Below are 22,282 nucleotides of genomic sequence, written 5' to 3'. Positions count from 1 at the left end.
TGTGCTTAAAATGAAAATTCTTATTAAAAAAATCAAAACCAAAAAAAAATTAAAATAAAAACAAAACCAGCGAGAATTAATACCTGGGGGTTGGTATGGCAGGGTATGTACAGGGGGAACCCCCCACCCCTGGCCCACCCCCTCTGTCACCAACCTAGGCAGGGGGGGGTTCCCGACCGGGGGGCAATGGCTTGCGGGTTCTGAGTATGGGGGAGCCAGGTCCTGGCGTTTGCTGGTGATGAAGATGTGGCAAGGGGGGCAGAGGGCTGTCTTGATGAACACCAGGCCCCCAGGCTCCATCCTGAGGCCCAGGACCAGGGGTCCTCACTCAGTTCATGACCTTGCCCCTGACATCAGCCCAGGCTGCAGGAGCAGGCAGTCCATCTGCACCTGGGCCTCCATCTGAAGAGTCGCCACCTCCTCCCTCCTGTCCCCCAGGAAAGGGAGGACAGGTGGGGGGCAGGGCTGGTGGGGGTCGCATGGTTGGTAGAAAGGCAGAGAAAAGCCAGGGCGTGGGGTAAGGGCTGTGTCCACGGGGCACGGGTGGTCACGGGGAGTGGGCGGCCGGGCTGCTTCTGTTTGAGCTGGGGCTGAGGCTGGGGCTACAGCTGCCGGGGGCGGGGGCCAGGCCGCCCCCATCCCGCCCCCCGCCCCCTGGCTGTCCGCTCAGAGTGTCCAGGCCCTCGGAGTTCTCTAGCATTTCCTGGATGAGAGGTGGCATGGAGCCCGGGATCTCCATCTTCAGCGTGATCACCCGCTCAGCCCCTGCAGGAAAGGAGGAGCAGAGGTCAGCACCCCGGCCCCCAGCCCCCAGCCCCACAAAGCTCCAGGAGGAAGGGTGCAGGGGTGGGAGGACTGGTACTACCAGTATCAGCATCCAGTGTGGACCGAACTCAGGGCTCAGCTCTTTGACATAAGCCAGCTCTCCTAAGCCCCCAGGTCTAGGGGCAGCAGTGTTTCCAAACTCAGGCTCCAGGGTCAGACTGCCTGGGGTTGACACTGGGCCCCTTCCTAGGTGCTGTATGTTACGAATTCTCCTACTGACACCTCAAAACAACTCTGTAAACACCATCATTAATTATCCCCAGGGAAACTGAGGCTCAGAGCTGTTAAGTGACCTGCTCAAGGACACACACCCACAGGGTCTGGAGGCAGAGCCATGCCCTCAACCACCACGCAGAGGTGACGCTGCCACCTTAGAGCTCACAGGCAGGTCACCTGGGCACGGTGAAGTCCAGGTGAGTGGAGTGGGGCATCGTCCTGGGCACAAAGACGTGGCGTGTTGGCTCACACGTGGGGGGCCGGACTCTGGGCATGGGCCAGGTGTCGGGGTCCAGCCCTGGCAGACACACAGGGCATCCTTCCAGGTGCGGGAGCCTCACCCTTAGCACTGATGCTTCGCAGGTCCGTGATCTTCATCAGCATCTTGGGGAACATGTGGGGGCGGCTGGGCCTCCGTTTCCGCACATAGACCTTCAGCGCCTCCAGCAGCGGCTCCTGAAGCATGTCCACCCTGTCTGGCTGCTCCAGGTCCTGCCGGTCTGAGGAAGCAGATGCCCCCTGAGCAGCTGCCCCGGAGAAGCAAGGAACACAGCCGCGCTCCCAGCCTTGGCCACGGGAGGGCGCGCTTGTCCAGGCCACAGGCTAAGCGTCTCTGCTCCTGGGACCTTCCCCTACAAGGGCAGTGGCTGGAGCCTGTGCGGCTGTGAGAAAGGCTCCAAGAGGCTCTTAAATGCGAGAAGAACTGGGGTGGGGCTTGTCCAGGGCCCCCTCTGACAGCCCAATTTTTAGGGATGTGTCCCCTGAACACGGGCGGTGCCGTCCTCAGGCAGAGGGAGGATGCCCAGGTAGGTCTCACTCCCACCCATCATTGTGGACACCAGCACAGTAGGTCAAAACTCTTAACAATAAAATAGTAACACCAGCCAACATTTACTGGGCCTTACTGTAGTCACACTGCGCCTTATTTATTACTCTCTTAATCCCCCCATCAACTTTATGAGGTGGAGACCATTACTGCCCCATTTTAAAGAAACGGGGGCTCAGTGAAGTTCAGCAACTGCTCAAGGTCACAAGCTGGCCAGGATTTGAACCTGGGTGGTCTGACCTTCAAGCCTTCACTCTTAAGCCCCCTAAGAGTGGGAACCAGAGTTCAGGTCTCCACTGCCACTCCCTTGCTTGTGTGACCGCAGACCAAATCCTGCCCCTCTGGGTTCTCAGTCTGCTCCTCTGAGAGGGGCCTGACAGAGGCCAAGGTCCCTTTCTGATCTGACCCTGGGCTTCTCCCTGGGAAGAGACTCCGGGGGCTGCCCCACCACCCACCCTGGGCCTGACCCCTGCAGTCCCAGGCTCCCTGCCCACCTCCACAGATAAGACAGATGGCACTGAGAAGACCAGTCTCAGCATCATCCATCTCCAGGGGCAGCAGCTGGTTGGCAAATGCGAAGACCAGATCCGTGAGGGGGCCGAAGCCGGCATTGTGCATCTGGGTCCGGTTCAGGGTCAGCCCATCTGAGAAGGTCATTGTGTCCTGCTCGGGCGTGTACCGCGTGCAGATCCGCAGGATCTGGGTACAGAGGATGCACAGGTTCAGGGACTTGACCCATCCTTCCAGCACTTCCAGTACCAGCATCCCCCACAGGACCACCTGGCAGGTGGCCAACCTGTCTGTCGGACAGAACCTTCTAGAATCTTCTGCAATGATGGAAATGGCCTAGGTCTGCACTGTGCAAGTAGCAGCCACCAGCTACAATGTAGCCATTGGGCACTTGAAATGTGGTTAGTGAGACTGAAGAACTGAACTAAGTTTAATTTTAATTAAATTTAAAGAGCCACACACAGCAAGCAGCTACTGTAACAGACAGTGCAGATCTAGATCAGCTGATCTCCATCCACAAGAGAATTTAGAGGGAAACTAGAATTTTCAGGAGGCAAGGACCATAGCAGGTTTATGTCTACAGATCCTGGGACTGGGTACACAACAGAATTCCATAAATGTGTATCAGCTCCAACCATTCCAAACCCCGATCCAGATTTGAAACTCTTAAATCTGGGGCACGGGGACAGGAGACTACCCAGAGATGCCATACTCTGCTCCTCCTGCCCCACCCCCACCAGGAAGCTGTAAGCCTTGTCACCTCCCAGCTTCCCCTACCCTGGAAGTGGCCAAGAGGGGACAGGTGAGCAGAGCCCATCAGGGATGACAAGGAGGAGAATTCTTTCAGCCTTGGCTTTGACAGTCCCCATCACACACATCCTGCCTCCAGCCTAGTCACCCTCTGCCCCACCAAATGCCCTGTAGTCTCCTGAACCCAGCTGGTCTCACACCCTCTTGGGCCTTTCATACCCTGTTCCTAAGTTAGGGCCCTCTCACATGCCCCTTCTACACAACCCCAAGATGCCCCCTCCTCTGGACGCCTTCCCTGGGGCCCAGCAGCCCTGACTCTCTCTCCCAAAAGGGAAGGGACAGCCCTCCCCCATCTCCAGCCAGCACTCAGCACGGTTTTATAACCTCTGTTTACATATCTGCTGCCTCCACCCACAGAAGGTTCTCAAGAGAGGGGCTGGTGTTGTGTTCACCTCTGTTCCTGAAACCCAGCTCAAGGCCTGGCCACACAGGGTCCTACGTGAAACTTTATTAGACTGAAGACATGGGCAGATGGGTGGTGGGGTGAAAGGTTCAGTGGAAAGATCAGGTGGGCGTGGATGGATGCGTGTCTAGGTGAATCGGTGAAGCATGGCACATCCAGATGCTGAGTGGCTAAGTGGACAGGTGGACACATGGGGGAAAGGAAGGGTGGACACCGGATGGTGGGCATTTGGATAGATGGATTCCAGATGTGTGTTTGGGAGGGTGGTTATTTGAGTGGCAGGACCTTCTCCAAGGACTCGGGGGCAGTGCCCGGGTGGGCAGGGTGCAGACCCTCACCAGGATGTCCAGGCAGGCAGCCTTGAGGAGGGTGATCTGGTCGGCAATGGTGAGGGTGGTAAAGCCGGGCAGTTGCTTGGCGAACTCCACAGTCTTAATGATGCACTTGGTGGAGAGTTCACTGAACTTGTCCCAGAGGTCAATGTCCAGAGAGACACGTTGCTCTGAGCTGTTGTTCTGGGAGGGACGGGGGACAGTGAGGGCCTTCTCCTCATGTACCCCTTCTCAGCCTGGCTCCACTGCCCCCACAGGCCTGCCCTCCACCCACTTCACTTCCTGAGAGCCCCGGAATCAGGAGGCAGCAGGAGGAAGGAGAAGATGGGAAGGGAGGACATGGAGGCCCAGGCAGGGGTGAGGAGGGGCGAGATGGGCCCCATGGCACTGGGTGCACCCCACCCTGCCAGGCCGGGGGAAACCATACCGTAGTGTATTTGCCCAGCTGGCAGAGGGCGGGGAAGGTCTCCTGGTGCGCTTTGCGCACCTTCTCGATGAGCTCCCCAACCTCGGGCGTCAGCGTGTAGCTCTCCGAGCACTCGGGCTTGGGCGCCTCCTTCTTCTTCTTGTTTCTGTCGTTCCTCACAGCTGTGGAGGGCAGAGGCCGGGGTTACAGCAGGTGTGGGTAGTGGCCCATTCCTGCCTGAGCTCCTCCCACCAGACAGAACCACTGGCTGCCAAGGAAGTCACCCAGCCAGGCCAGGCGCAGGCGCACAGGAGCGCACTCACGGGAGTGCACGTGTGAATGCGCACATACAAGTGCACAGGCAGGTAAGGTGTCAGCACACGGCCCACCCCTCCACACCCACCTGACCCACATGCCAAGTCCTGCCCCAGCACGTGACCACAGCGCACACACCCCTTGGCCAGCCTGTGTCCCCTGTACTCCTACACAGCCACACCAGCCCACACTCCAAGTGTGCAGGTGTCCAGGGCTGAAAGCAAGTGTGCAGAGGGTCCCAGCTCCGTGCTCTGCCTCCCCCGCCCCCTACTCCCTCTGCTTCCAGGAAGGACTGGTTCCTGCCTCCACGGGCCCCCAGCCCCCCTGCCAGCAGTCTCCCTGGGGGTCCCAGGGACTGGCTCCGAGCAGCTCCCCAGCCTGAAAGTGGGGGCCCGGCGGGAGAATCTCTCGGCCCATTAGCCGGGGGAGCTGACAAATCACCAGGGGCGCTGAGCCGCACACACCACTCGGCTTTAAAGAAGCGATGGGGTCGTTACCAGCCGATTATCCCAGACACACAATCACTCACAGGGCCAGTGGTGGCGCGGCTGCTGACGCTGGAGGAAGAGAGGGGGGTGGGGGTTGGGGGCCCAGGGAGGGGGCAGCGGGTGGGGGTGGGGGGAGCAGGCATAATTTGGAGATCACTCATGTCGATTCTGCAAATTCAATAAAGTGCAAGGGAGAGGAGGGAAGAGGGAGAGGGAGAGTGGGGGGGGATAATTTGGGAAGAGAAAATTGCAGCTGTGACAAGACGTTTATCATTCGGAAGCTTTAATTCTATTGAAATGGCAGCTGCTCAGCTCCGGGGCACAGAGCAGCCGGAGAGGAGAAGGAGGGAGGGAAAGGGGGAGTTGGTGATGGGAGGGAGAGGGGGTCCCCACCCTGGTCCTTCTGCGCTGAAAAGCTCTGGGAGTTGAAGGCGGCAGAAGCAGTGGGAGGTGGCAGCGCTGCGCCCTGAAGGGAAGGGTCCCGGGCTGTCACCCACTCTACAGCGTAAAGCCACCGCTTCCTGGGTGCCAGACCACGCGTCCCTTGCCTCCCAAGGCAGGAGGTGGCAGGCTGCTGCAGGGCCCCTCTGCTCCTCTCTGGGGCTCCTTGTGTCCCCCCCCCCACATTCCCTCCCCACTTCCCTCTTCCACTGCCCTCCCCACAAAGGGCTAGGGGGTCCCGCAGCCCCCCTCCCCCACCCCATCCCCCAAGGCTCTGGCTCCATGGCAACGGCCACGCAGACAAGGAGGCGTCTGTCAGCGTCATTTATCTCTGACATCATCAATCACCGGTCACCACGGCAACACCCATGATTCAACACAAGAGGGTCTCCCTGTCCAGCCCTCCCTCCTTCCCTCCCTCCATCAGGCCTCAGCTGAGCCCAAACTGGAAACCCCCATTCCTCTGGGACCTGAGAAGTCCCAGTTCTCTCTTCCAACTCTAGGTCCCAGGCTTCACCAGACAATGGCTTTTAAATCCCTGTGCCAGCCACACACCCCCCCAACAACACACAAATACCAGCCAGCACCCCTCTGTGCAAGCCCTCCCCTAAGGTGCACAATCCAGAGGGCCTCAGGTGTGCCTGAGCCCCGCCCCAAAGCGCAGCGGGGCCTGGAAGCAGACACACATGCACGTGTGTGCGAGCACACACAGCCAATTGCATGCAAACGGAATGGCTGCCCACACACAGACACACAGCGGGCTAGAGGTGCAGACAGACGGACAGGTCCTTGCAGCTGTACACAAACCGTCCTCAACCATGAGCCCGCACACTGCACCACGGGCACACGCGCTCTGGTCCACACACACATTATCCACCCGCCCCGACTCCCATGGCCTTTTAGGAGCACGTCGGGCCCTGCCTAATGCAGAGCCGGCTCCTGGCACCGTGGCACTCACACTCCTTGGACATGCCCACTTCAAAGCACTTCTGCAGCCGGCAGTACTGGCAGCGGTTCCGGGTCACCTTGTTGATGATGCAGTTCTTGTCCCGGTGACACGTGTACACCATGTTCTTCTGGATGCTGCGTCGGAAGAAGCCCTGGGTATGGAGGAAAAGGAGTCAGGTCAGCCGCACCCACGGTGGGAGCGTGGCGGGCCTGCAGCCTCGGCCTGGAGGGTGGAGAGCCACGCCGCTGCTGCCCTAAGCCCGACGAGGTGAAGAAAATAGTCCCACAAAGACACCCCCAGAAGAATCCCAGTGCCCGCCTTAACGCTGCAGGTGGGCAGCGGTCTTCCCACAACCCATACCCACATGCCTGGCTTTCTCCCTCCCAGGGAGAAGGATCTCAGGGCTGCTAGTGAGTCAAGAAAAGGGGCAGAGGGGACTAGATGGGAGAGAAGCAGAGCTCTGGAATCCACAGCCCCAGGCTCAGAGCACAGGAGAAAGAGGCCATAGAGGGACATACGCAGGCTAGCCAGAGAGGTGGAGATGCACACGTGATCAGGAGTAAGGCAGCGAGACACATGGTCACCGACCAGGCAGATGTCCATGGTCACAGGCAGACCTGGGCTGGTCAGAGGCTGCACACACAGGCTGACCAGAGACAAGCACCCAGGGACAAACTAGGAACAACCAGACAGGACAGGCGGACACACACATCCGAAGCCTTGTGCTTTGCCCTTGTCTTCGCCCCGCCCCTGGGGATAGCCACTCCACGCGGAGGGGCAGCCTCAAGCCGTGCAGCTTCTGAGCCCCAATCTCTGGGGAAGGAACCAATACAGAGGCTCAGGCACAAGGGAGAGGGGAAGAAGCCACACCCACAGCTGCTGGGAAGGTGGCAGCCTCATCTGCACTCTGGAGCCTACCGTGGGCACGGGGAAATCCAGTCAGACCCCGGGGAGCCCACAGCCTGGGCACCCAAGGCAGGGCGCCTGCCCTTACCTGCCTCCCGCCAGGCTGCCATGGTGAGGTTCAGGCAGGGCCACTGGGGGCAGGCCTCCTGGGTTTCCAGCCAAGACCCAGTTGGCAGCCAGCTCACTATGGCAACCTGGGTGGCAGCAAAGGGAGTGCACACCCTGGCAGCTAGAGGATGGAGACAAGGAGAGGGGCTCAGGCAGAGGGGGGACCTCTGGTTTGAGGGTTCCTGATCATCTACAGGAAGGTTCTAATGCAGTCTCCCTCTCCTCCAAGGATCTGCCACCTTCTGCACAGAAGGAAGCAAGGGCAGCAGTTTCAGAGACATCCCCCACCCCCAGCCCCCCACCCCCAGCATACTCCAGGACGAGGCAGTGGGGACATCCCATTTATCTAATCAGGACTGTCCTTCCCAGTGACCCCCTCAACTCACCTTGCAGCCCTCACAGGCGCTGACCCCATAGTGGTAGCCTGAGGATTTGTCTTGACAGACAAAGCAAGGCTTGTAGATGCGGGGGAGGGGGGGTGGCGAGGGAGGACTGGGCACTATCTCTTCGGAACTGCTGCTCTGGGTCTCAATGGCTAGAGAGAGAAGAGGGGAGGAGCAGTTAGAGACCCAGGTCACCATCCCTAATACCGTACCCACCCTGCCTCTCCCAGCCCTCACCACTGCTCCCTGGGCTCTCACTCTAAGGCAGGGACAGTCTCAGGAAAACTGGGACTTCACAGCCAGACGTGGAGAATGAGGCTGCCAATGAAGCTTCCAGCACCCCATCACTCCTGCTTACTCCCCCAGCACCCCGCCTTTCAAAACCAGAAAGATCAGAGGATAAACCATCAGATTTGTATGTAGACATAGCCACACTTGGGGGTTGGGGACAGGAGTCAGCCTGGCTCTCAAGCCCTGGCCCCATCTCCCCCAAGTTAGGAAGGAGTTAAGGCCTGATGAGGAGGGAAGGAAGAGGACACAAGCTGGGGGCAGAGGAAACTGGGGTCAACAGGATATTCAAAGCGGCCACTCCCCCACCCCCTCTGCTTCCGTTCCCCCCTCTCCACCCCTCAGCCAGCAGCCACAGCCCCTCCTCCACCTAAACAATCCCCTGGCCAGGGACCCAAGGCAGGGTGTGGAAAGAAGATTTGCCAATGTTGGAGCAGAGCAGGTGGGGATTCCCCTGAGATAAGCAGGGGGACCCCCGGAGGCAGGGAGAAGACTCCCTCTGGACCCCGGAAGCCCATTGCTCTAGGTGCCCCCTATCTAGGGGGGTAGCAGCATGACAAAAGGGGATCTGTTCTTATCAATGCTCTGTCTGTCTGCCCTCAATACTATGTCCGGGTTACTACCCTCCTCCTCTCCGGTTATTCAGCCCCAAGAGGGCAGCCGGGGGGGGTGACCCAGCCAACAGGGGCAGCCCCCACTACCAAATCCTCCCCAGTGCCTGGCCCCCTGCCCATCACCCCAGGCAGAACAGAGCTGGGTTAGGTGGGGGCTGTCTGTGCCCAAAGCCTGGGCAGCTGGGGGTGTATCATGCTGGATGAGAACTGTGACCCGAGGCAATCCCAGATTCCCAAGGTGCCACCCGGCATCCCCCAGAGGCCTTTGCCACATCTACTTGTCCAGGGCCAAGGAGGGGCAAGGATGCCTCCCTGAGTAGGTAGATCCCGGCCTCCTCCCACACCCCAGAATCCTACCTAGTCTCCTCCCAAACTCCAGCATGCAAGGTTCTGGAATTCAAAGGAGCTCAGGGCAGCTCCTGACCCAAGCACCTTATGGCCATGAATCACATGACCCCAAAGTCCAGACACAGAGAAAAGCAGTAGCCGGACACTGGGGGCTGGCTGCGTACGACCACCGCCCCCACCTTACCTGCAGACACACCAGGGACTGCCAGGCGGCTGATGACAGGGAACCAGGCCAACAACCTTGGTAGGGCTTTCCTGGCTCTTTGCAGGGCCTGGGCACCACTTCCCTGGTCAGCCTGGTTGACCACCACTGCCATGGTCCCGTGCCCCGTCCCTGCCCAGAGACCAGCCTGCAGCAAAGGAACAGTGGATGCCCATACCCACACCAGTCCACAGCCTGTTCACTGACCTCCCCTGGCTCTCTGCTTCTCACCCCAACACTGAACTGCCCTGGCCTGGTTTTCCCCCCACCTCACCCTCTCAGAGGCCAGACAAGCAAATCAGACAGGCGAGAGGCCTGAGAACAGCTGCTGGGGGGGGGGGGGGGGGGTTGGGGGGCCTGGGTGAGGCCAGGAGGCAGAGGGGTGAGTGACAAAGAAGCTCTTTGTTGTGCTAACTTTTTCCAAGACGTAAAAGGAGTAACAATAGACAATCCAGACTGGTTGTGGGGGGGGGGGTGTCAAGGACAAGGGGGTGTGGGGGGGGGGACCATGGCCTAGAATCCCAGCTTGCTTTCCAATAAGCAGAGGATGAAGGCACCAACCTCCCCTCCCCTCCGCAGCCACCCTTTGCCCTGGCCTACCTCCCCAAAGCCCCACCTCTAAAATGGGCCAGACAGGAGGAGAAGAAAGGACAGATGGAGCTTTGGGGTACAGAGAGGGGCAGAGGGAAGGGAGGGCATAGGGAGACACACAGGATACCGTGATGAGGGACAGACAGCTCTAAGGCCAGGGACTGACTAAAGGGGCAAAGGCCCATAGAAATTTGGAGCTAAGGCAAAGTCCAGAGGATGTTTACAGAACTTAAAAGCATGTGCTTTTTAAAATCGTTTTTTTTTTGGCAGGATGGGAGAGGTGAGCCTTGGTGGGAGCTACAGTCTGGGCTGGGTGAGGCCTCCCTGCACCCACCCCACTGTGGCTGGCTGCCTCTGAGGCTCTAGCATGCTCTGCACCCCCACCCCCTGCACATCCCCACCTGTCACCCAGGTAACACTTTGGAGGTTTTGCACCATGCCCTTTGAACCCAGAGCCCTGGCCCAGTCTCCACCTCCCGGCCTCTGGCCAACAGCCTAGAGAAGCTGGGCCTGGCGGGTGGGGGGGGGGGGGGGGTGCAGCACTCTGGGACCCTCCTGGCGTCTGCAAGAGTTAGGAGTCAGCCTTACGTCTGCACACTGGACCTTTGGGGGAAGGACCGCCAGGGCCTGGCCCCTCCCTGCTCACCTCCCTCCCAAGAGGCCCCAGCCCACAAATCTCTCCTCTTCCTGAAGGAGAAGGCTGCAGGAGCACCACACCTTCTCGGCTCCAAGTCCCCGAGGGGGAGCGCCCCCTCGGAGGGCTGGAACCGGCCCAGGAAGCCAGGCGTCCCCTCCCGCCAGAACTGCCAGGTGCCCCTCCCCCACCCTTGGCGGGCAGGGGCCAGGAGGCAGAGGCACAGCGCTCCGGATTCCCCACGCCCCAGAGCCGTTCGCAGGCTCGCACAAGGGGCTGGTTTCCTGGAGGAGATCAGCAGGAAATCAGCCGGGCCCCTGGCCAGCGGCTCCCCTCCCAATCCAGCTGGCGCCCGCTCCTCCGCAGCTCCCCTCGCTGCCCCTGGGGAGGGCTGGGGAGGGCTGGGGAGGGGGCACAGGGCCCCCCTGTACTGCCCCCTCCTCCCTCCCCGCGGGGGAGGGTGGGGTGGCTCTGGGCGTAGGGCGGAAGGAGGCCCCTAGCCCAGCACCCCGATAAGCATCTCTCCCCCTCCCCCCACCACGGGCATCCACGTGCTTCACATTCTTGGACGTCTGGGAGCGGGCGGAGGCCTGAGCGGTGAGATTGGTGGGGGACAGATGGGGAGCTGCATCCCGTGTACCCCTTGTCCTCCAGTGCCCCTCCCCCCAGTAGGGTCTCTGGGGATGGAGGCGAGGTCCCCACAGGGCCCTGCGGGATTGAAAGATCTCCTTCCACAGCCAGGCTGCCCTCTTCCCACCTTGCGTGCAGGTAGCAGGAGGCAGTGAGCAGGCTGGAGGGCTCTTGTCACCATAGGACCTCCACACACACCAAGGGATTCCTCCCAAGACAGTGGTGTGACCCCATGTACGGCAGGGTCAAGTCACCACCGGAAGCCTTCAGGTCTTTCCTGCGCCTCAGAACAACTCCCAGCCCACAGCTTTGGGGCTGAGCCCACTGGTACCCTCACTGAGGACGCATATACACGCCTACAAAGGGACCTTGGGAACAGGGAAACCCAGATCTCTAGCTCTACCTAACCCGACAGGGTGTGGGAAACAGCTCTCCACTTCCCTATCCCGAGCCTCACCAAACTCAAGGCCTGTTGGGACCCCATGCTCCTCTTCTCCAACCAGTTTGGGGCCAGGGAGAGCTGAGCTGCTCCCGTGGGGTAAAGGAAGAGATGGGGTTGGAGCCCAAGGTCTCTGATCCCAGCTTCCCCCTGGTCTTCTGGCACAGGTGGCCAAGGTGGTGAAGGGGGTGACCACAGCAGCCGTGCCCCAATTATCCCACTGCGGAGGAACACCTTCCTCCAGCTGTGAAAAGTGGGGAAAAGGGTCTTAGTGTGGCACCTCTTACCAATCCCCTTTGGCCAAAGTCGGCCCACTCACACACCCCCTCCCTCCCAGGGTAGGCAGCCTGCATCCTCCCAGCCACTCAGCCCCAGAGGCAAAGGTCAAGGGGCAGGACAACAGGAAAAGCTGCAGGTGAGGTGGCTCTGGGAGGGGTACAGGTGGGGTGTCTCTTCACTTCAGGTCTCTCTTCCTAGAGCAAAGGGGCTGGGGGCTGCCCTTCAACCTTCTCCAATCTGCTGGGCCCCTAGAGACCCACTCCACCCCTCCTCCCAGGCAGGCAGCAGGGAGGCAGCCAGTCGGGAGGGTGGGAGAAGCTCCGGGGAAGAGTTGAGCCCTGAGCTGGGAAAGGGAAGAAACCCGAGCCAGGTAACAATAGCCCTCTAGCGCCGGCTCCCTCCCGCCCAGGTACTCTACCTCACAGCTGGGTAGGAACACGCCCAGGTGTGCACCCCAGGCGCTAGCTCTCGAGGGTGCACAGAGCCCCTCCCTTCCAGAAGAGCCCGAACCCAGACGGAGGACAGCGGGAAGGTGAGCTGGCTGCAGGGCTCCAGGGTTCAGCACCCCTCTTAGGGTCAGCCCAGTTCCCTGCTCCTATCCCTAAGCGAAAACAGGGTAACAAAAGGACACAGCTGGGTTGGCAGGGAATGCATCCCTCATTTCCAGAGCAGCCCCAGACCCACAAAAAACAAACTCATTCCCAGAAAACAAACCAGCTTCGGATTAGTAGGGAGGGATTCTTTCCACCAGAGCAGCCTCTCCCTGCCATTCCTGAGACAGAAACCTCAAAGATGCCAGCCAAGTGTCCAGGGACAGGACAACCCTCATATGGACAGGTGCCCTCCCCAGTGTAAAGAGTTGGTTAGGATGGCAGACGGGTGTCAGTGAAGTTGCCCCTTCCTGCCACACCCCACTGCCAACACCAAAGACACTAAGCGCTCCCCGGACAGGGACTCTAATGACACAAGGGCAAGGGCTGGGGGCAGCAGCTGTTGCGCAGGAGGGGGCTCTCCCCCAGGCTTTGACGGGTGGGACCTGGGAAGGAGGCCCCTCCTCCTGGAGCAGATAAGCCCACAGATAGGACCTTTACCCCACCCCCCAGGGTGGGAGAAAGGACCACTCTGCGGTGAAGCTACTGGATTCCTAGCAAGAAGATACAAAGTGGAGGCAAAGGGCTTCACTTCCCCTGCAAGAAGTAGCAGAACAGATGAACGAATGCTTCCCGAAGGGAGGAACCTCTAAAGTTCCTCAGCCCTAATGTAACAGAAAGAGCACCCAGGGGTTACTTGGGAGGGTCCAATTGTCCAGCAAGGGCACCCGAGTTTCAGCAATAGAGATGGGAAAGTAGAGACAAGACCCCCACCGCGCCCCAGGCCCGCATCCCCAGTGGGAGTGGAAGCTCCACCACCCACCCCCAGCCCCAGCTCCTACAATAGGAGAGGGGAGGCCGGTACCTACAGTGGTTTGAGCCATTCCAAAGCGGAGTCCGGAGCGGGGTGGAGTAGGGACCAGGGGCGGGGAGCCCTTTCTCCGGGAGCAAACAGGCCCGGTTCTGGTTATAAAAATCCACCACCAGGAAGGGATTGGGGGTGGGGGTGAGCCCCCCCACTTCCACACTCTCGTACATCTTCCCCGCGAAGACAAGAGGTCCGGGCGGGGAAGTCCTGCGCGCCGCCTCTCTCACTCAGCCGGCGGCGCCATCCTCGGAGAGCAGCTGGGGGCGAGGGGCACGTCCCCCTCGCCCCGACTGGCGACCCGGGCCGGGGGCCGCCCGTCGCCCGAAGTCCTGCGTCTAAGTCGGCTGGCGGCTCCACCAGTCCCAGGTGAACAGCGGGGAAGTTGTGTGCGGGGGCCGAGGGGGGTGTCCCTTGGCTCCCCCCGGGAACGCCCGGCGGAGGCCCGGGAACTCAGCGGCTCCACCTCGAGGGGGCTCCCGTCTCGAGTCGCATGCTGTCCTAGGCAGAGTCCCGCGGCTCCCCAAGTGCGCCGGCCGGGGGCGGGATCGGCGCGGGGCACGGGGGGTGGGGGTGGGGGGGAACGCCGGGCACTTCCTCCTCCCCGGGGCTCCCGGGGCTTCTCCGGGACGAGGATTCCGGGTGGGGGTGGGGACCCCGCGCGGCTCCGCCTCCGCCAGGCCCGGGGCCGCCGGCCGACGCTCGGTCTCGGAGGTGCTCGCCGCTGCCCCCTGCCCGGAGCCTGCGCGCCCCCTCCCCGGCGGTCCCACCCCCTTTCCTCCGCCCCGTCCCGTCCAGGCACCGCCCCTGACTTAACCCCTGCCCGGCGGGTCCGGCGGGCGAAGCGCAGGGAATTGACAGGGAGAGGCGGGCTGTGGCGGGCGAGTGGGGGGAGCCTGGGAAGGGGGAGGAGAGAAGCGGGGACGGAATGGGGAAAGGCTACAGAGGAGTACGCGGAGGACGGACGGAGGCAGGGTACGCGGAGAGGTGGGGGCTGGCGCTGAGGCAGGAACGGAAGAGGGGCGGGAGTCTACCCCATCCCAGTTCCGGCTCCCGGCCTCCCAGTGATTCGGTCAGTCCCCGGCCCGGCGCTGGAAGGGGAGAGGTGACGGGGCGGGGAGGAGGGGGTGGTCCCGGTGTCCTCCCCCTAACACACCCCCCACCCAGCCCGGGCCTCATTTGCCTAATGTAATGCGGCTGAACTCTCGCTGAACTCGCCTGGCGGCGCCTCACCTCCGGGTGACCCACCCACCGCTGCCCGTGACATCACCCGCTTGCCAGCCCGCTCGTGGGGCTCGCCCACCGGCCCCCGGCCCCCTCAGGCCAGGCCAGCGTCCCTGGAGCCGCGGAGAGTGGCCGCAGGAGGCGAGGGACCAGGGCGCGCGTGGCCAAGTGTTAGCGCCACGAATGCAACGTGCAGCGTGTGCCGAGTGTCCCGGGTGTGACATTGTGCAGCTCAGGCGTAGTGTCGGGATGAGACACCCGGCTTGTGTCATTGTCTGTGACATCATGTGTGACTCCGGCCGCCCGCCCGCCGGAACCCGACGCGGCAGCGCGTCTGCTTTGGCATAAACGCTTGCAGAAGGGGCTCTCCTCCCCACGCTCTGCGTGCTTCCGGCGAGCAAAGCCCCGCCCAAGGTGTCTCCCAGCGGCGGAACCAGGATTGGCCCCCCACCGCGCAATCCAGCCCCGGAGAGATAAGAGGAGGGGCTGGTGCCTTCCAGCTGACCACTTCCTCCCGGAAGCCCTCGGGATGCCAGTTTCAGTGGAAGAAAGGTCTAGGTTGGGTAGGTACGTGAAGGAGGGAGATGCCCCTAGAGGAGAGGGTATCCTGTTAACTCCCACTAACCCTGCAGCAGAACTCCCTCATTCTAAAAAAGGATGGGAACTGACATGCTTCCCAAGGACATTCTTCTAGAAGTCAGGTTCTTAATCTGGTCATTAAATCCTCACAGCAACTCCAAGAGATAAGGGGGCATTATTCCTATTTTACATATAAAGAAACTGAGGTCTCAGCAAGGCTAGGTGGGTTGTCCCAAGTTCACACTGCTAATAAAGCTAAGAGAATTTGAACTTTCTGCTGCCAAAGCCCATATTCCCATCATGCCAGGCTGATTCAAGAAAAGGTATTTTCTGAGCACCTCCTATATAGATACTCTGGTGAGTCTGTTCTAGCAGACCTTAAGGAGCAACAGCCATTAAGCAAATAATTACATTATATATATATATATATATATATATATATATATATATATATATATATGTATATATATGTAATTGCACACAGATAATTGGTATTTGGAAACAACTATAGTATGCTTTGAAGGAGCATATACTGTATGCTCTGTATATATGTATGTATATACTGTAGGTACCTAATTTAGGTTGAGTCAGGGAGGACCTCAAGGCAGAGACCTAAAGAAAGTAGAAGTTTGTAAGTTAGTCAGGCAAAGAGTAGGAAGGAATGCGGTCCCAGTAAAGGAAGGAGCCTGTGCAAAGGTCCTGGGGTTAGAGATGTTGGTGAGTTCATTCAAGGTACTGACAGAGGACTAGGGTAGAGGCAGCGTAAAATTCAAGAGGAAAACAGCCACAAGACCAGGCTGGAGAAGTGGGCGGAGGCCAGACCAGGTGGGCCTGTTGGCTTCAGTATGCCTTTTGGATTTTATCTTAAATGCCAGGAGAAGCCACAGAAAGCTTCCCAAACAGAGGAGAAGCAAGATCTGATTTACAGTGTTGTAAGATCTTTCTAGCAGCTGTGTGAAGAATGGACTGTAGGGGGGCAAGAGAGACCGGTTAGTAGCTGCTACAACAGTCCAGGCAGCATAAAAGGACAGGGGGAGGGTAGCCAAGAGCACTCTGGTGTGTGGCTTTGCAACAGCAAAGTTCCCAAGACTGCGAAGTACAGACATCTACTGGTCTGGCGGACAGGTGGCTGTGGGCTCCAAAGTGAGGTCCCACCTAAGTGAAGTCTGGGCTGCAGGTGGAATGCTGGGGTCTGGGGCACATATGCAAGCCTTGGCAGTGGTTGAGTGACGGGGAAGAGGGCAGACTGCTTCCACAGCCTTTGGGATCTTTCCTCCCAAACGAGACAGCTCCTGGGCATCAGTTATGTGCTAGGCTCTGTGTTCACTGCTGCGAGCTACTAAGGGATCTGAGACTGTCTCTGCCATCAAAGACCTGGTAACTGGGAAAAGATCTCCCAAATGATTACAGCTCACGGCAGGAACTAGGCAGGAAGAAGTCACTTCGTGGTAGAAGGATGAGTGTTACAAGAGAAAAAAATGACACACAGGTATTCAAAGGTGGGAGAGTGTAGTGTGGAATGGGAAACATCTGTGAAGGTTTCTAGGAAGAGGATGTGAGGGTTTCTGGATTCAGGATGTTCCTTAAAGGATGGTAGGATTTCTGGAGCTGGAGAAAGGGAAAAGTCCAGGTGAGATACCTGTTCTGGGCAGCAGCAAGGTCATGAGGCATGTCAGAGAAGAACAGTTTCCTGAGGCACAGAGAGAAGAGGGAAAAAGGAAGGTTCTGGTGGCCAAGGGAGGGCTCCAGCCACAGCTACCTGCAGGCCTGAGGTCCAGGCCTCCTCTGCTGCTTCTCTGTGACATTCCCCACAGCTCCTCCAGGACTGTGTGTTTAGCAGGCCCTCAGCAGGTATGGGCTGAACTGAACTAGCCCCCACTTGTTCCAGGCCCCCTCCTGTCCCAACCCCATCTGGAGGGGATCACAAACAGAAAATCATGAGGCCTGGACCCAGACATGGGGTCCCAGTATAGGGTGGTCCAACTCCACCCACCTCATCATCACTGCCCTTGCAAGATACTTGAAGCTCACCCAGGCTCAACAGTCAGCAGGTCACTGTGGCCTCATAGCAACTCACCCAGCCAGGAACGCATTAAGGGTCTTGCTTTAAAGAGGATACAGACTCAGAGAGAGGATAGGTGACCTGCCCTAGGCTGCACAGGAAGAGCAGTCTTTTTTAAGATTTCTGCCCATGGTGCCCTGGTCTGTGGGCTGCTTGAGGTTCTCAGTAACCCAGAAGTCAAAATGGGGAGGGGAGAGCCTCTATATCTGATCTAGCCAGGGCTGATCTAACCAGTCTACCCTGGGACACCCAGCTCCACTGGCTGTGCCTGACTCCATAGAGGAGGAGGAGGAAGAGGAGGCCACGTGGGCACTGCCCCAAAGTGATGTGGAGAAGGGAAACACTTCCTCTTTCTACAGATGCTACCCCCTAAAGGGTAGTCATAGCCTGCACTGGCACATCCCTGTGGGCACATGGCCCTTGGCATGGGGTGGACCCAATGTCTCAGGTCCTGCCAGCCCAAGAGGAAGACAGGCTTCCTTCCCTGAGTCCTGCCTGAGGGAGCTCATGCATTATCACTGCTACCAGATAAAAGGTGACGGGCCCCATTTTCACTCAAAATCCCAACAATCTTTGGCTGACTCTGCATTTTGGACCTCTGGAAAGGCACTGCTAGCAATACCCTCTCTCCCTGGGCTGTCTCTCTTATTGTCCAGGGAAAGAGTGGACGGAAGGGAGGGTGGGAGGAAGAGACTAAAGGAAGGGAGTGGCAGAAGAAAGGAAGAGGGGCTCACTCCCTCCTTGGTCTCCCCAGTCTCCAGGCACACACACTATGAATGTGTGGACAGAAAGGAAAAGTCTGGAGCCAGTCTTTTGGGGTTCCCATCTCTAGCTCCTCTACTGATTGCTTCCAACTTCCCTGCCCCCACCCCACAAATTGAAACAAAATAAGAATAACAACTGTGGCTTTTACACTCTGTTCCTACAATGTCTGTCTGGAGGGGGACGGGAGGATTGCCTACTGAGCTCTGCAAACTCCCGTGGGCTGCAGCGGGCAGATTCGGGGGTGGGGATGGGTGTGAACAGATTGTATCCACAGTTTCCAGGACAGGATGGAGATCTGGCCCAGGCCTCTTAGGGCTCTTTGCCTCCAGCCTTCAGGATCCAAAACACAGAAGAGGGGGTGTGGCTTGGCTGCCTTCCCTGACGCCCCCTACTGGGGGAAAGCAGGAGGTTCCTGGGCAGAAGTGGGACTCAGCCATAGGAGAGGAGGTTTCATCATTGGCCCTGACGGACCCCTCCCCCGCAAAGGCTCCCCCAACCCAGGAGTGCCCACCACCATACCCTCCTGCAGCTGCCTATCTGGATGGTGGAAAATAGGTCAGCTTTACCGCTCACTTAACCCAATCACTTAACCTCCACCCACACCAGTTCCTCAAATACAAATGGGGATAATAACCCTCTCCCAGCACCATAGAGATAATCTGGGGCACATAGTACGTGCTCCACACATGTCAGCATCCAGTTCTCTCCAACTCCTCCACCTAGAAGGGACCTGGGTCCCCTTTTCACTGTGGTAACGGTGCCACGCAGGAGACAGCAAGGATGCAGACGACAGGATGCCACAAGCAGACGCAGAGCTGAGAACATTACGTCGGTGATCTTGCCTAATCTCAGCCTTTGAGGGAGGTTCTGGTAATATCCCTGTTTTACAGACCAGGAAACGTGCTCAGAGAGGTTATCACATGTAGTTAAGTGGCAAAGCCAGAACTCAGGCTCCACTACAGCAGGTAGCCCACACGGATTCCTACAGTGAGCAACAAAACAGGCAGGTTGGTGTTCCCCCCTCCCCACACCACCACCCCCAGCCTAAACTGGCGATAAGAAGAGACCCTGACCTCCGGAGACACACAGCACAATCCGCAGACCTCTCCTTTAAACACTCTATGCCCTAAGTCACCACCTCCTCCAGCACACATAGACTGACCGCCCCCCTCCCCAGCTCTGGATTTGATTCTCCCAAGACACGCTCAGCTCTGACCTTCTCACCCCATACACACAAGCCATTAACCCCCTTCCCAACACACACTCAGCCTTGACACCCCCACCCCTAAAACACACACAACCCTGACCCTCCCCACAATGCACACAGAATCTCAACCCTCCATAGTACATACCAGTCCTCAGAGATCAAGCCCCAGGGGCTCTGGGGAGGTGGGGAGGGAATCCTGTCCCATCTCTGGGGCCTCTTACTCTGACTCCCTGACCGGAGTAAGAGAAATACCCCTTCCCCAACAGTGACCCAGACCTGTCATTCCACAGGCCACTGGGTCTCTGAAGGATACACCCAAGACACCCAAGGTCCGGCCTCCACATTACATGGGAAGAGGGATGGGAAAGGGAGGGGCACTATGCAAACACCTTTGTTGGTGGGAAATGGGAGTAAAGAGCCTCCCATTTGAGGCTTCCTACAAAAAAAGGTGACCATTGCTCTCTGCAGGAATGGGGGCCACCAATGTCTACCTCTCCTAGGAACTGCCTGACCCCTGGCACCAGCCTCATGGCAGGGAGAGCAGAGAAATGAGGCTGCCTCCATCTCTAACACATATGAATTTTGATCTGTCATGCTTCACTACCCAGGGCTGAGGAGCTTGGGTCACCAGGCCACCCAGCCCTGCACAGAAGGAGGGGAGATGCCTGGCTCCCTAAAGCCCATGGCTACACCCCTGGTCCTAGAGTAGGAGAATGGCAGGGAGAAGCTCAGAAGCTGGGGGTCTAGGTAGGAAGAGAAGTTGTTGTTTACTAGGAAGAGGGGAAGGGTAGGGAAACCCACAGGCTCACAGAGGGAGGGGGCAGGAAAGGAGCATTGCCTAACCTGGGTGGGGAAAGCCAGAGAAGGCTCCACTTGCCCAAAATGTGGGCACCCCACCCTGGGGGAGGAGAATGTTACCAGGGTGGGAAGTGGGGGACCCGGAAGCCCTCCCCACCCACCTCTAAGAAAGGGGAAGAAGCTTGCAACATTCAGAGGACATAGCATTTGCTCTTTGCTCGTCTGACACAGGATGGGCAAGAACCCAGTCCACCTCCAACTCTGAGCAGTGTCTGGGGCTTTGTTCCCATCACCTGGGGAAGGACAAGTTATCCACAGGTACCAGGTTGCAAGCCCCCCACGTCTCCCTCCCTAAAAATCCCACCCTGGCAGGAAGGAGACACTCCAGTTACTCCAGCCAAGAATACGAATTCCAGTGTCTGTAGACAAAAGGAACCACAGACGTGCCCACAACCCCAATTCCATTCCCCAGCAACCCTGAACCCAGAGACTGGCCTCCCTGGCCACCTAGCATGGACTGGAAGACTAGGCCAAACTCAGAGTTCCCCCAACTCCGGGTCACTGTGCCACCCGCCAGTGCCGTATGAGGACAGAAGAGAGGGAGGAAACAGAAGGTAGAGAATGAATGGCATTGCAGTGGAAACTGAGGGAGTATCTGCCTGCCCTCTGGTCCCAGGCCAGAAAGAGGGGGAGCCTGTAGGAACAGACACGGAGCCCCTGCTCCAGCAGCCGGTGGGGCCTGGGTGGGAGGGGCTGTGGCGGAGCCAGAGGAGGAGGTCCAGGAAGCGGTGGTGGCGGTGGGCAGACGGCCAGTGCGGGCAGCGAGGCGCCCGGCCAGGGCCTGCCCCAGGGACAAAGAGACTCCCTGGCTCCGGCGAGAGTGTGCTGCCCCCACACTGAGAAGGGGGCACTGACCCAGCCCAGCCGGGCGCACAGGGCAGTGGTGCCAGGCAGCCTGCCAGGGGCTGTGGGAGGGGCAGTGGGTGCCCGGGGCAGGGTGTTCAGTCCCCGCCCACCAGGAGAGGTGGGGTACGTTTCCCAGGTCAGCAGCTGACCGACCAGCCAACCGTCCATGGCCCATTCTGCTGCTTCCAACCCCTCCCGCCCCAGGCCAGGCCCCTGCTCCCTCCTCCCCGAGCCCTGGCCTGGTGCCCAGCTGGGCCCTGGGGGCCAGAGTTACTGTAAGCGGCCTGGCAGGCCCGAGGCCTGGACTCCGCCAGCTGGCCATAGCTGCTGCCACCTCCCACTACCTGGCTCGGCCAGCCGGGGAAGGGTACCGAGACCCCTGTCCAGCCAACAGGCGACCCCCGTGGCAGAGGGTGGAGTCACAGAGAAAACACAGGCCCTGCCAAGACCATGCATGCGTGCACAGCCAGAGTCCAGGCTGGGCGCCCCCTCCTGGGACACTGGCCCTGGCCACCAGGCAACCGTGGGCGGAGCTGGCAGGGAGGGGAGAGGTGGGGGGGCTCGTCAGCCTCCAGGGCAGTCTGCGCCCTCAAACTCTTTCCTCAGAGGGGTGGGACAGAGGTGGGGTGCCACTCTCAGGAGAGTTGCCATTTCCACCAAATGTCAAGAGGTGTGTTTACCCGCCTCCGGCCTCTGTGTCCAGTCCTCGGAGCTATTTATAAGGCCCTCAAGAGCACAGCACAGGAGAGGGCGCCAGGGGCGCCAGGAGCCCCGGGGAAGGCACGGTTGCATCTCTCCCTCAGCCGCCCCCAACATCAAACAACCACTGTTACCAGCCTGGAGCCACCCCCCCCCCCCCACACACACACACACAACGATGGTCCCCCTCATCTAGAGAAGACGCGCAGAACAGATGTGCCTGGAGGCCAAGCCCTGAGGCCTGCCGATCTCCACAGCCCCCTCCCACCAAGCCTCCCACCACCCCACTTACTGGCTGGGGATGGTGTGCTATAGCCGCTGACTGGAAGCTGGTGCTGGAGAGTGGTCAGGGCGCCTGGCGGAGAAAGTCCACCCAGCATTGGCGGGAAGAAGAAGGCGTAGGGGGGCACCGGGTACCCATTGAGGTGCCCTCCCCCAGGTGTTGGGCAGGAGCTGCTGTTGCTGGCCATGCCAAGCAGCCACAGTCAGAAGGGTAGGCAGACAGTCTGGCAGGAGGCTCTGACGGGCTTCAGGCTGCCCCTCCTCGGGGCATGGGGCCTGGGCCCAGAGGGGGTCTGGGTGGTTAGCCCACCCCCCCCCTTCTGTCCTGGAGCTTCTGTCCAAGGCCAACAGGCTAATCTCAG

General features: G+C 59.4%; 1 protein-coding gene across 4 annotated transcripts; it reads right to left on the bottom strand.

Moving 5' to 3' along the window:
- On the bottom strand, positions 1 to 22,258 carry RARA (retinoic acid receptor alpha). Of its 4 annotated transcripts, none has more exons than XM_045488744.1 (8): positions 21,931 to 22,258; positions 7,922 to 8,070; positions 6,531 to 6,672; positions 4,350 to 4,510; positions 3,929 to 4,105; positions 2,362 to 2,566; positions 1,383 to 1,541; positions 1 to 765 (listed from the first exon to the last, which is right to left on the bottom strand). In XM_045488744.1, exons 1-8 carry the CDS (start codon positions 22,106 to 22,108, stop codon positions 548 to 550), a joined length of 1,389 nt encoding a protein of 462 aa, XP_045344700.1. In that variant the 5' UTR covers positions 22,109 to 22,258; the 3' UTR covers positions 1 to 547. The 4 variants fall into 4 exon arrangements, with proteins under 4 accessions (XP_045344700.1, XP_045344702.1, XP_045344704.1 ...); XM_045488746.1 differs by lacking the exon at positions 21,931 to 22,258 and adding an exon at positions 13,403 to 14,139; XM_045488748.1 differs by lacking the exon at positions 21,931 to 22,258 and adding an exon at positions 13,399 to 13,540.
- Between the last annotated feature and the right edge of the window lie 24 nt (positions 22,259 to 22,282).

This window comes from Leopardus geoffroyi, chromosome E1, assembly GCF_018350155.1.
Source record: "Leopardus geoffroyi isolate Oge1 chromosome E1, O.geoffroyi_Oge1_pat1.0, whole genome shotgun sequence".
Taxonomy (NCBI): Eukaryota; Metazoa; Chordata; class Mammalia; order Carnivora; family Felidae; genus Leopardus; species Leopardus geoffroyi.
Note: the sequence above shows the minus strand (reverse complement) of the source record. Positions and strands in the feature narration are given on the sequence as shown.

Coding starts and splice junctions, on each gene's coding strand:
- RARA (XM_045488744.1), bottom strand. CDS start 22,108: ATGGCCAGCAACAGCAGCTCCTGCCCAACACCTGGGGGAGGGCACCTC. Junction 4,511..6,530: donor AGTGGGCATGTCCAAGGAGT/GTGAGTGCCACG, acceptor TGCCCTCCACAG/CTGTGAGGAACGACAGAAAC. Junction 1,542..2,361: donor CATCTGTCTTATCTGTGGAG/GTGGGCAGGGAG, acceptor CTGCTTCCTCAG/ACCGGCAGGACCTGGAGCAG.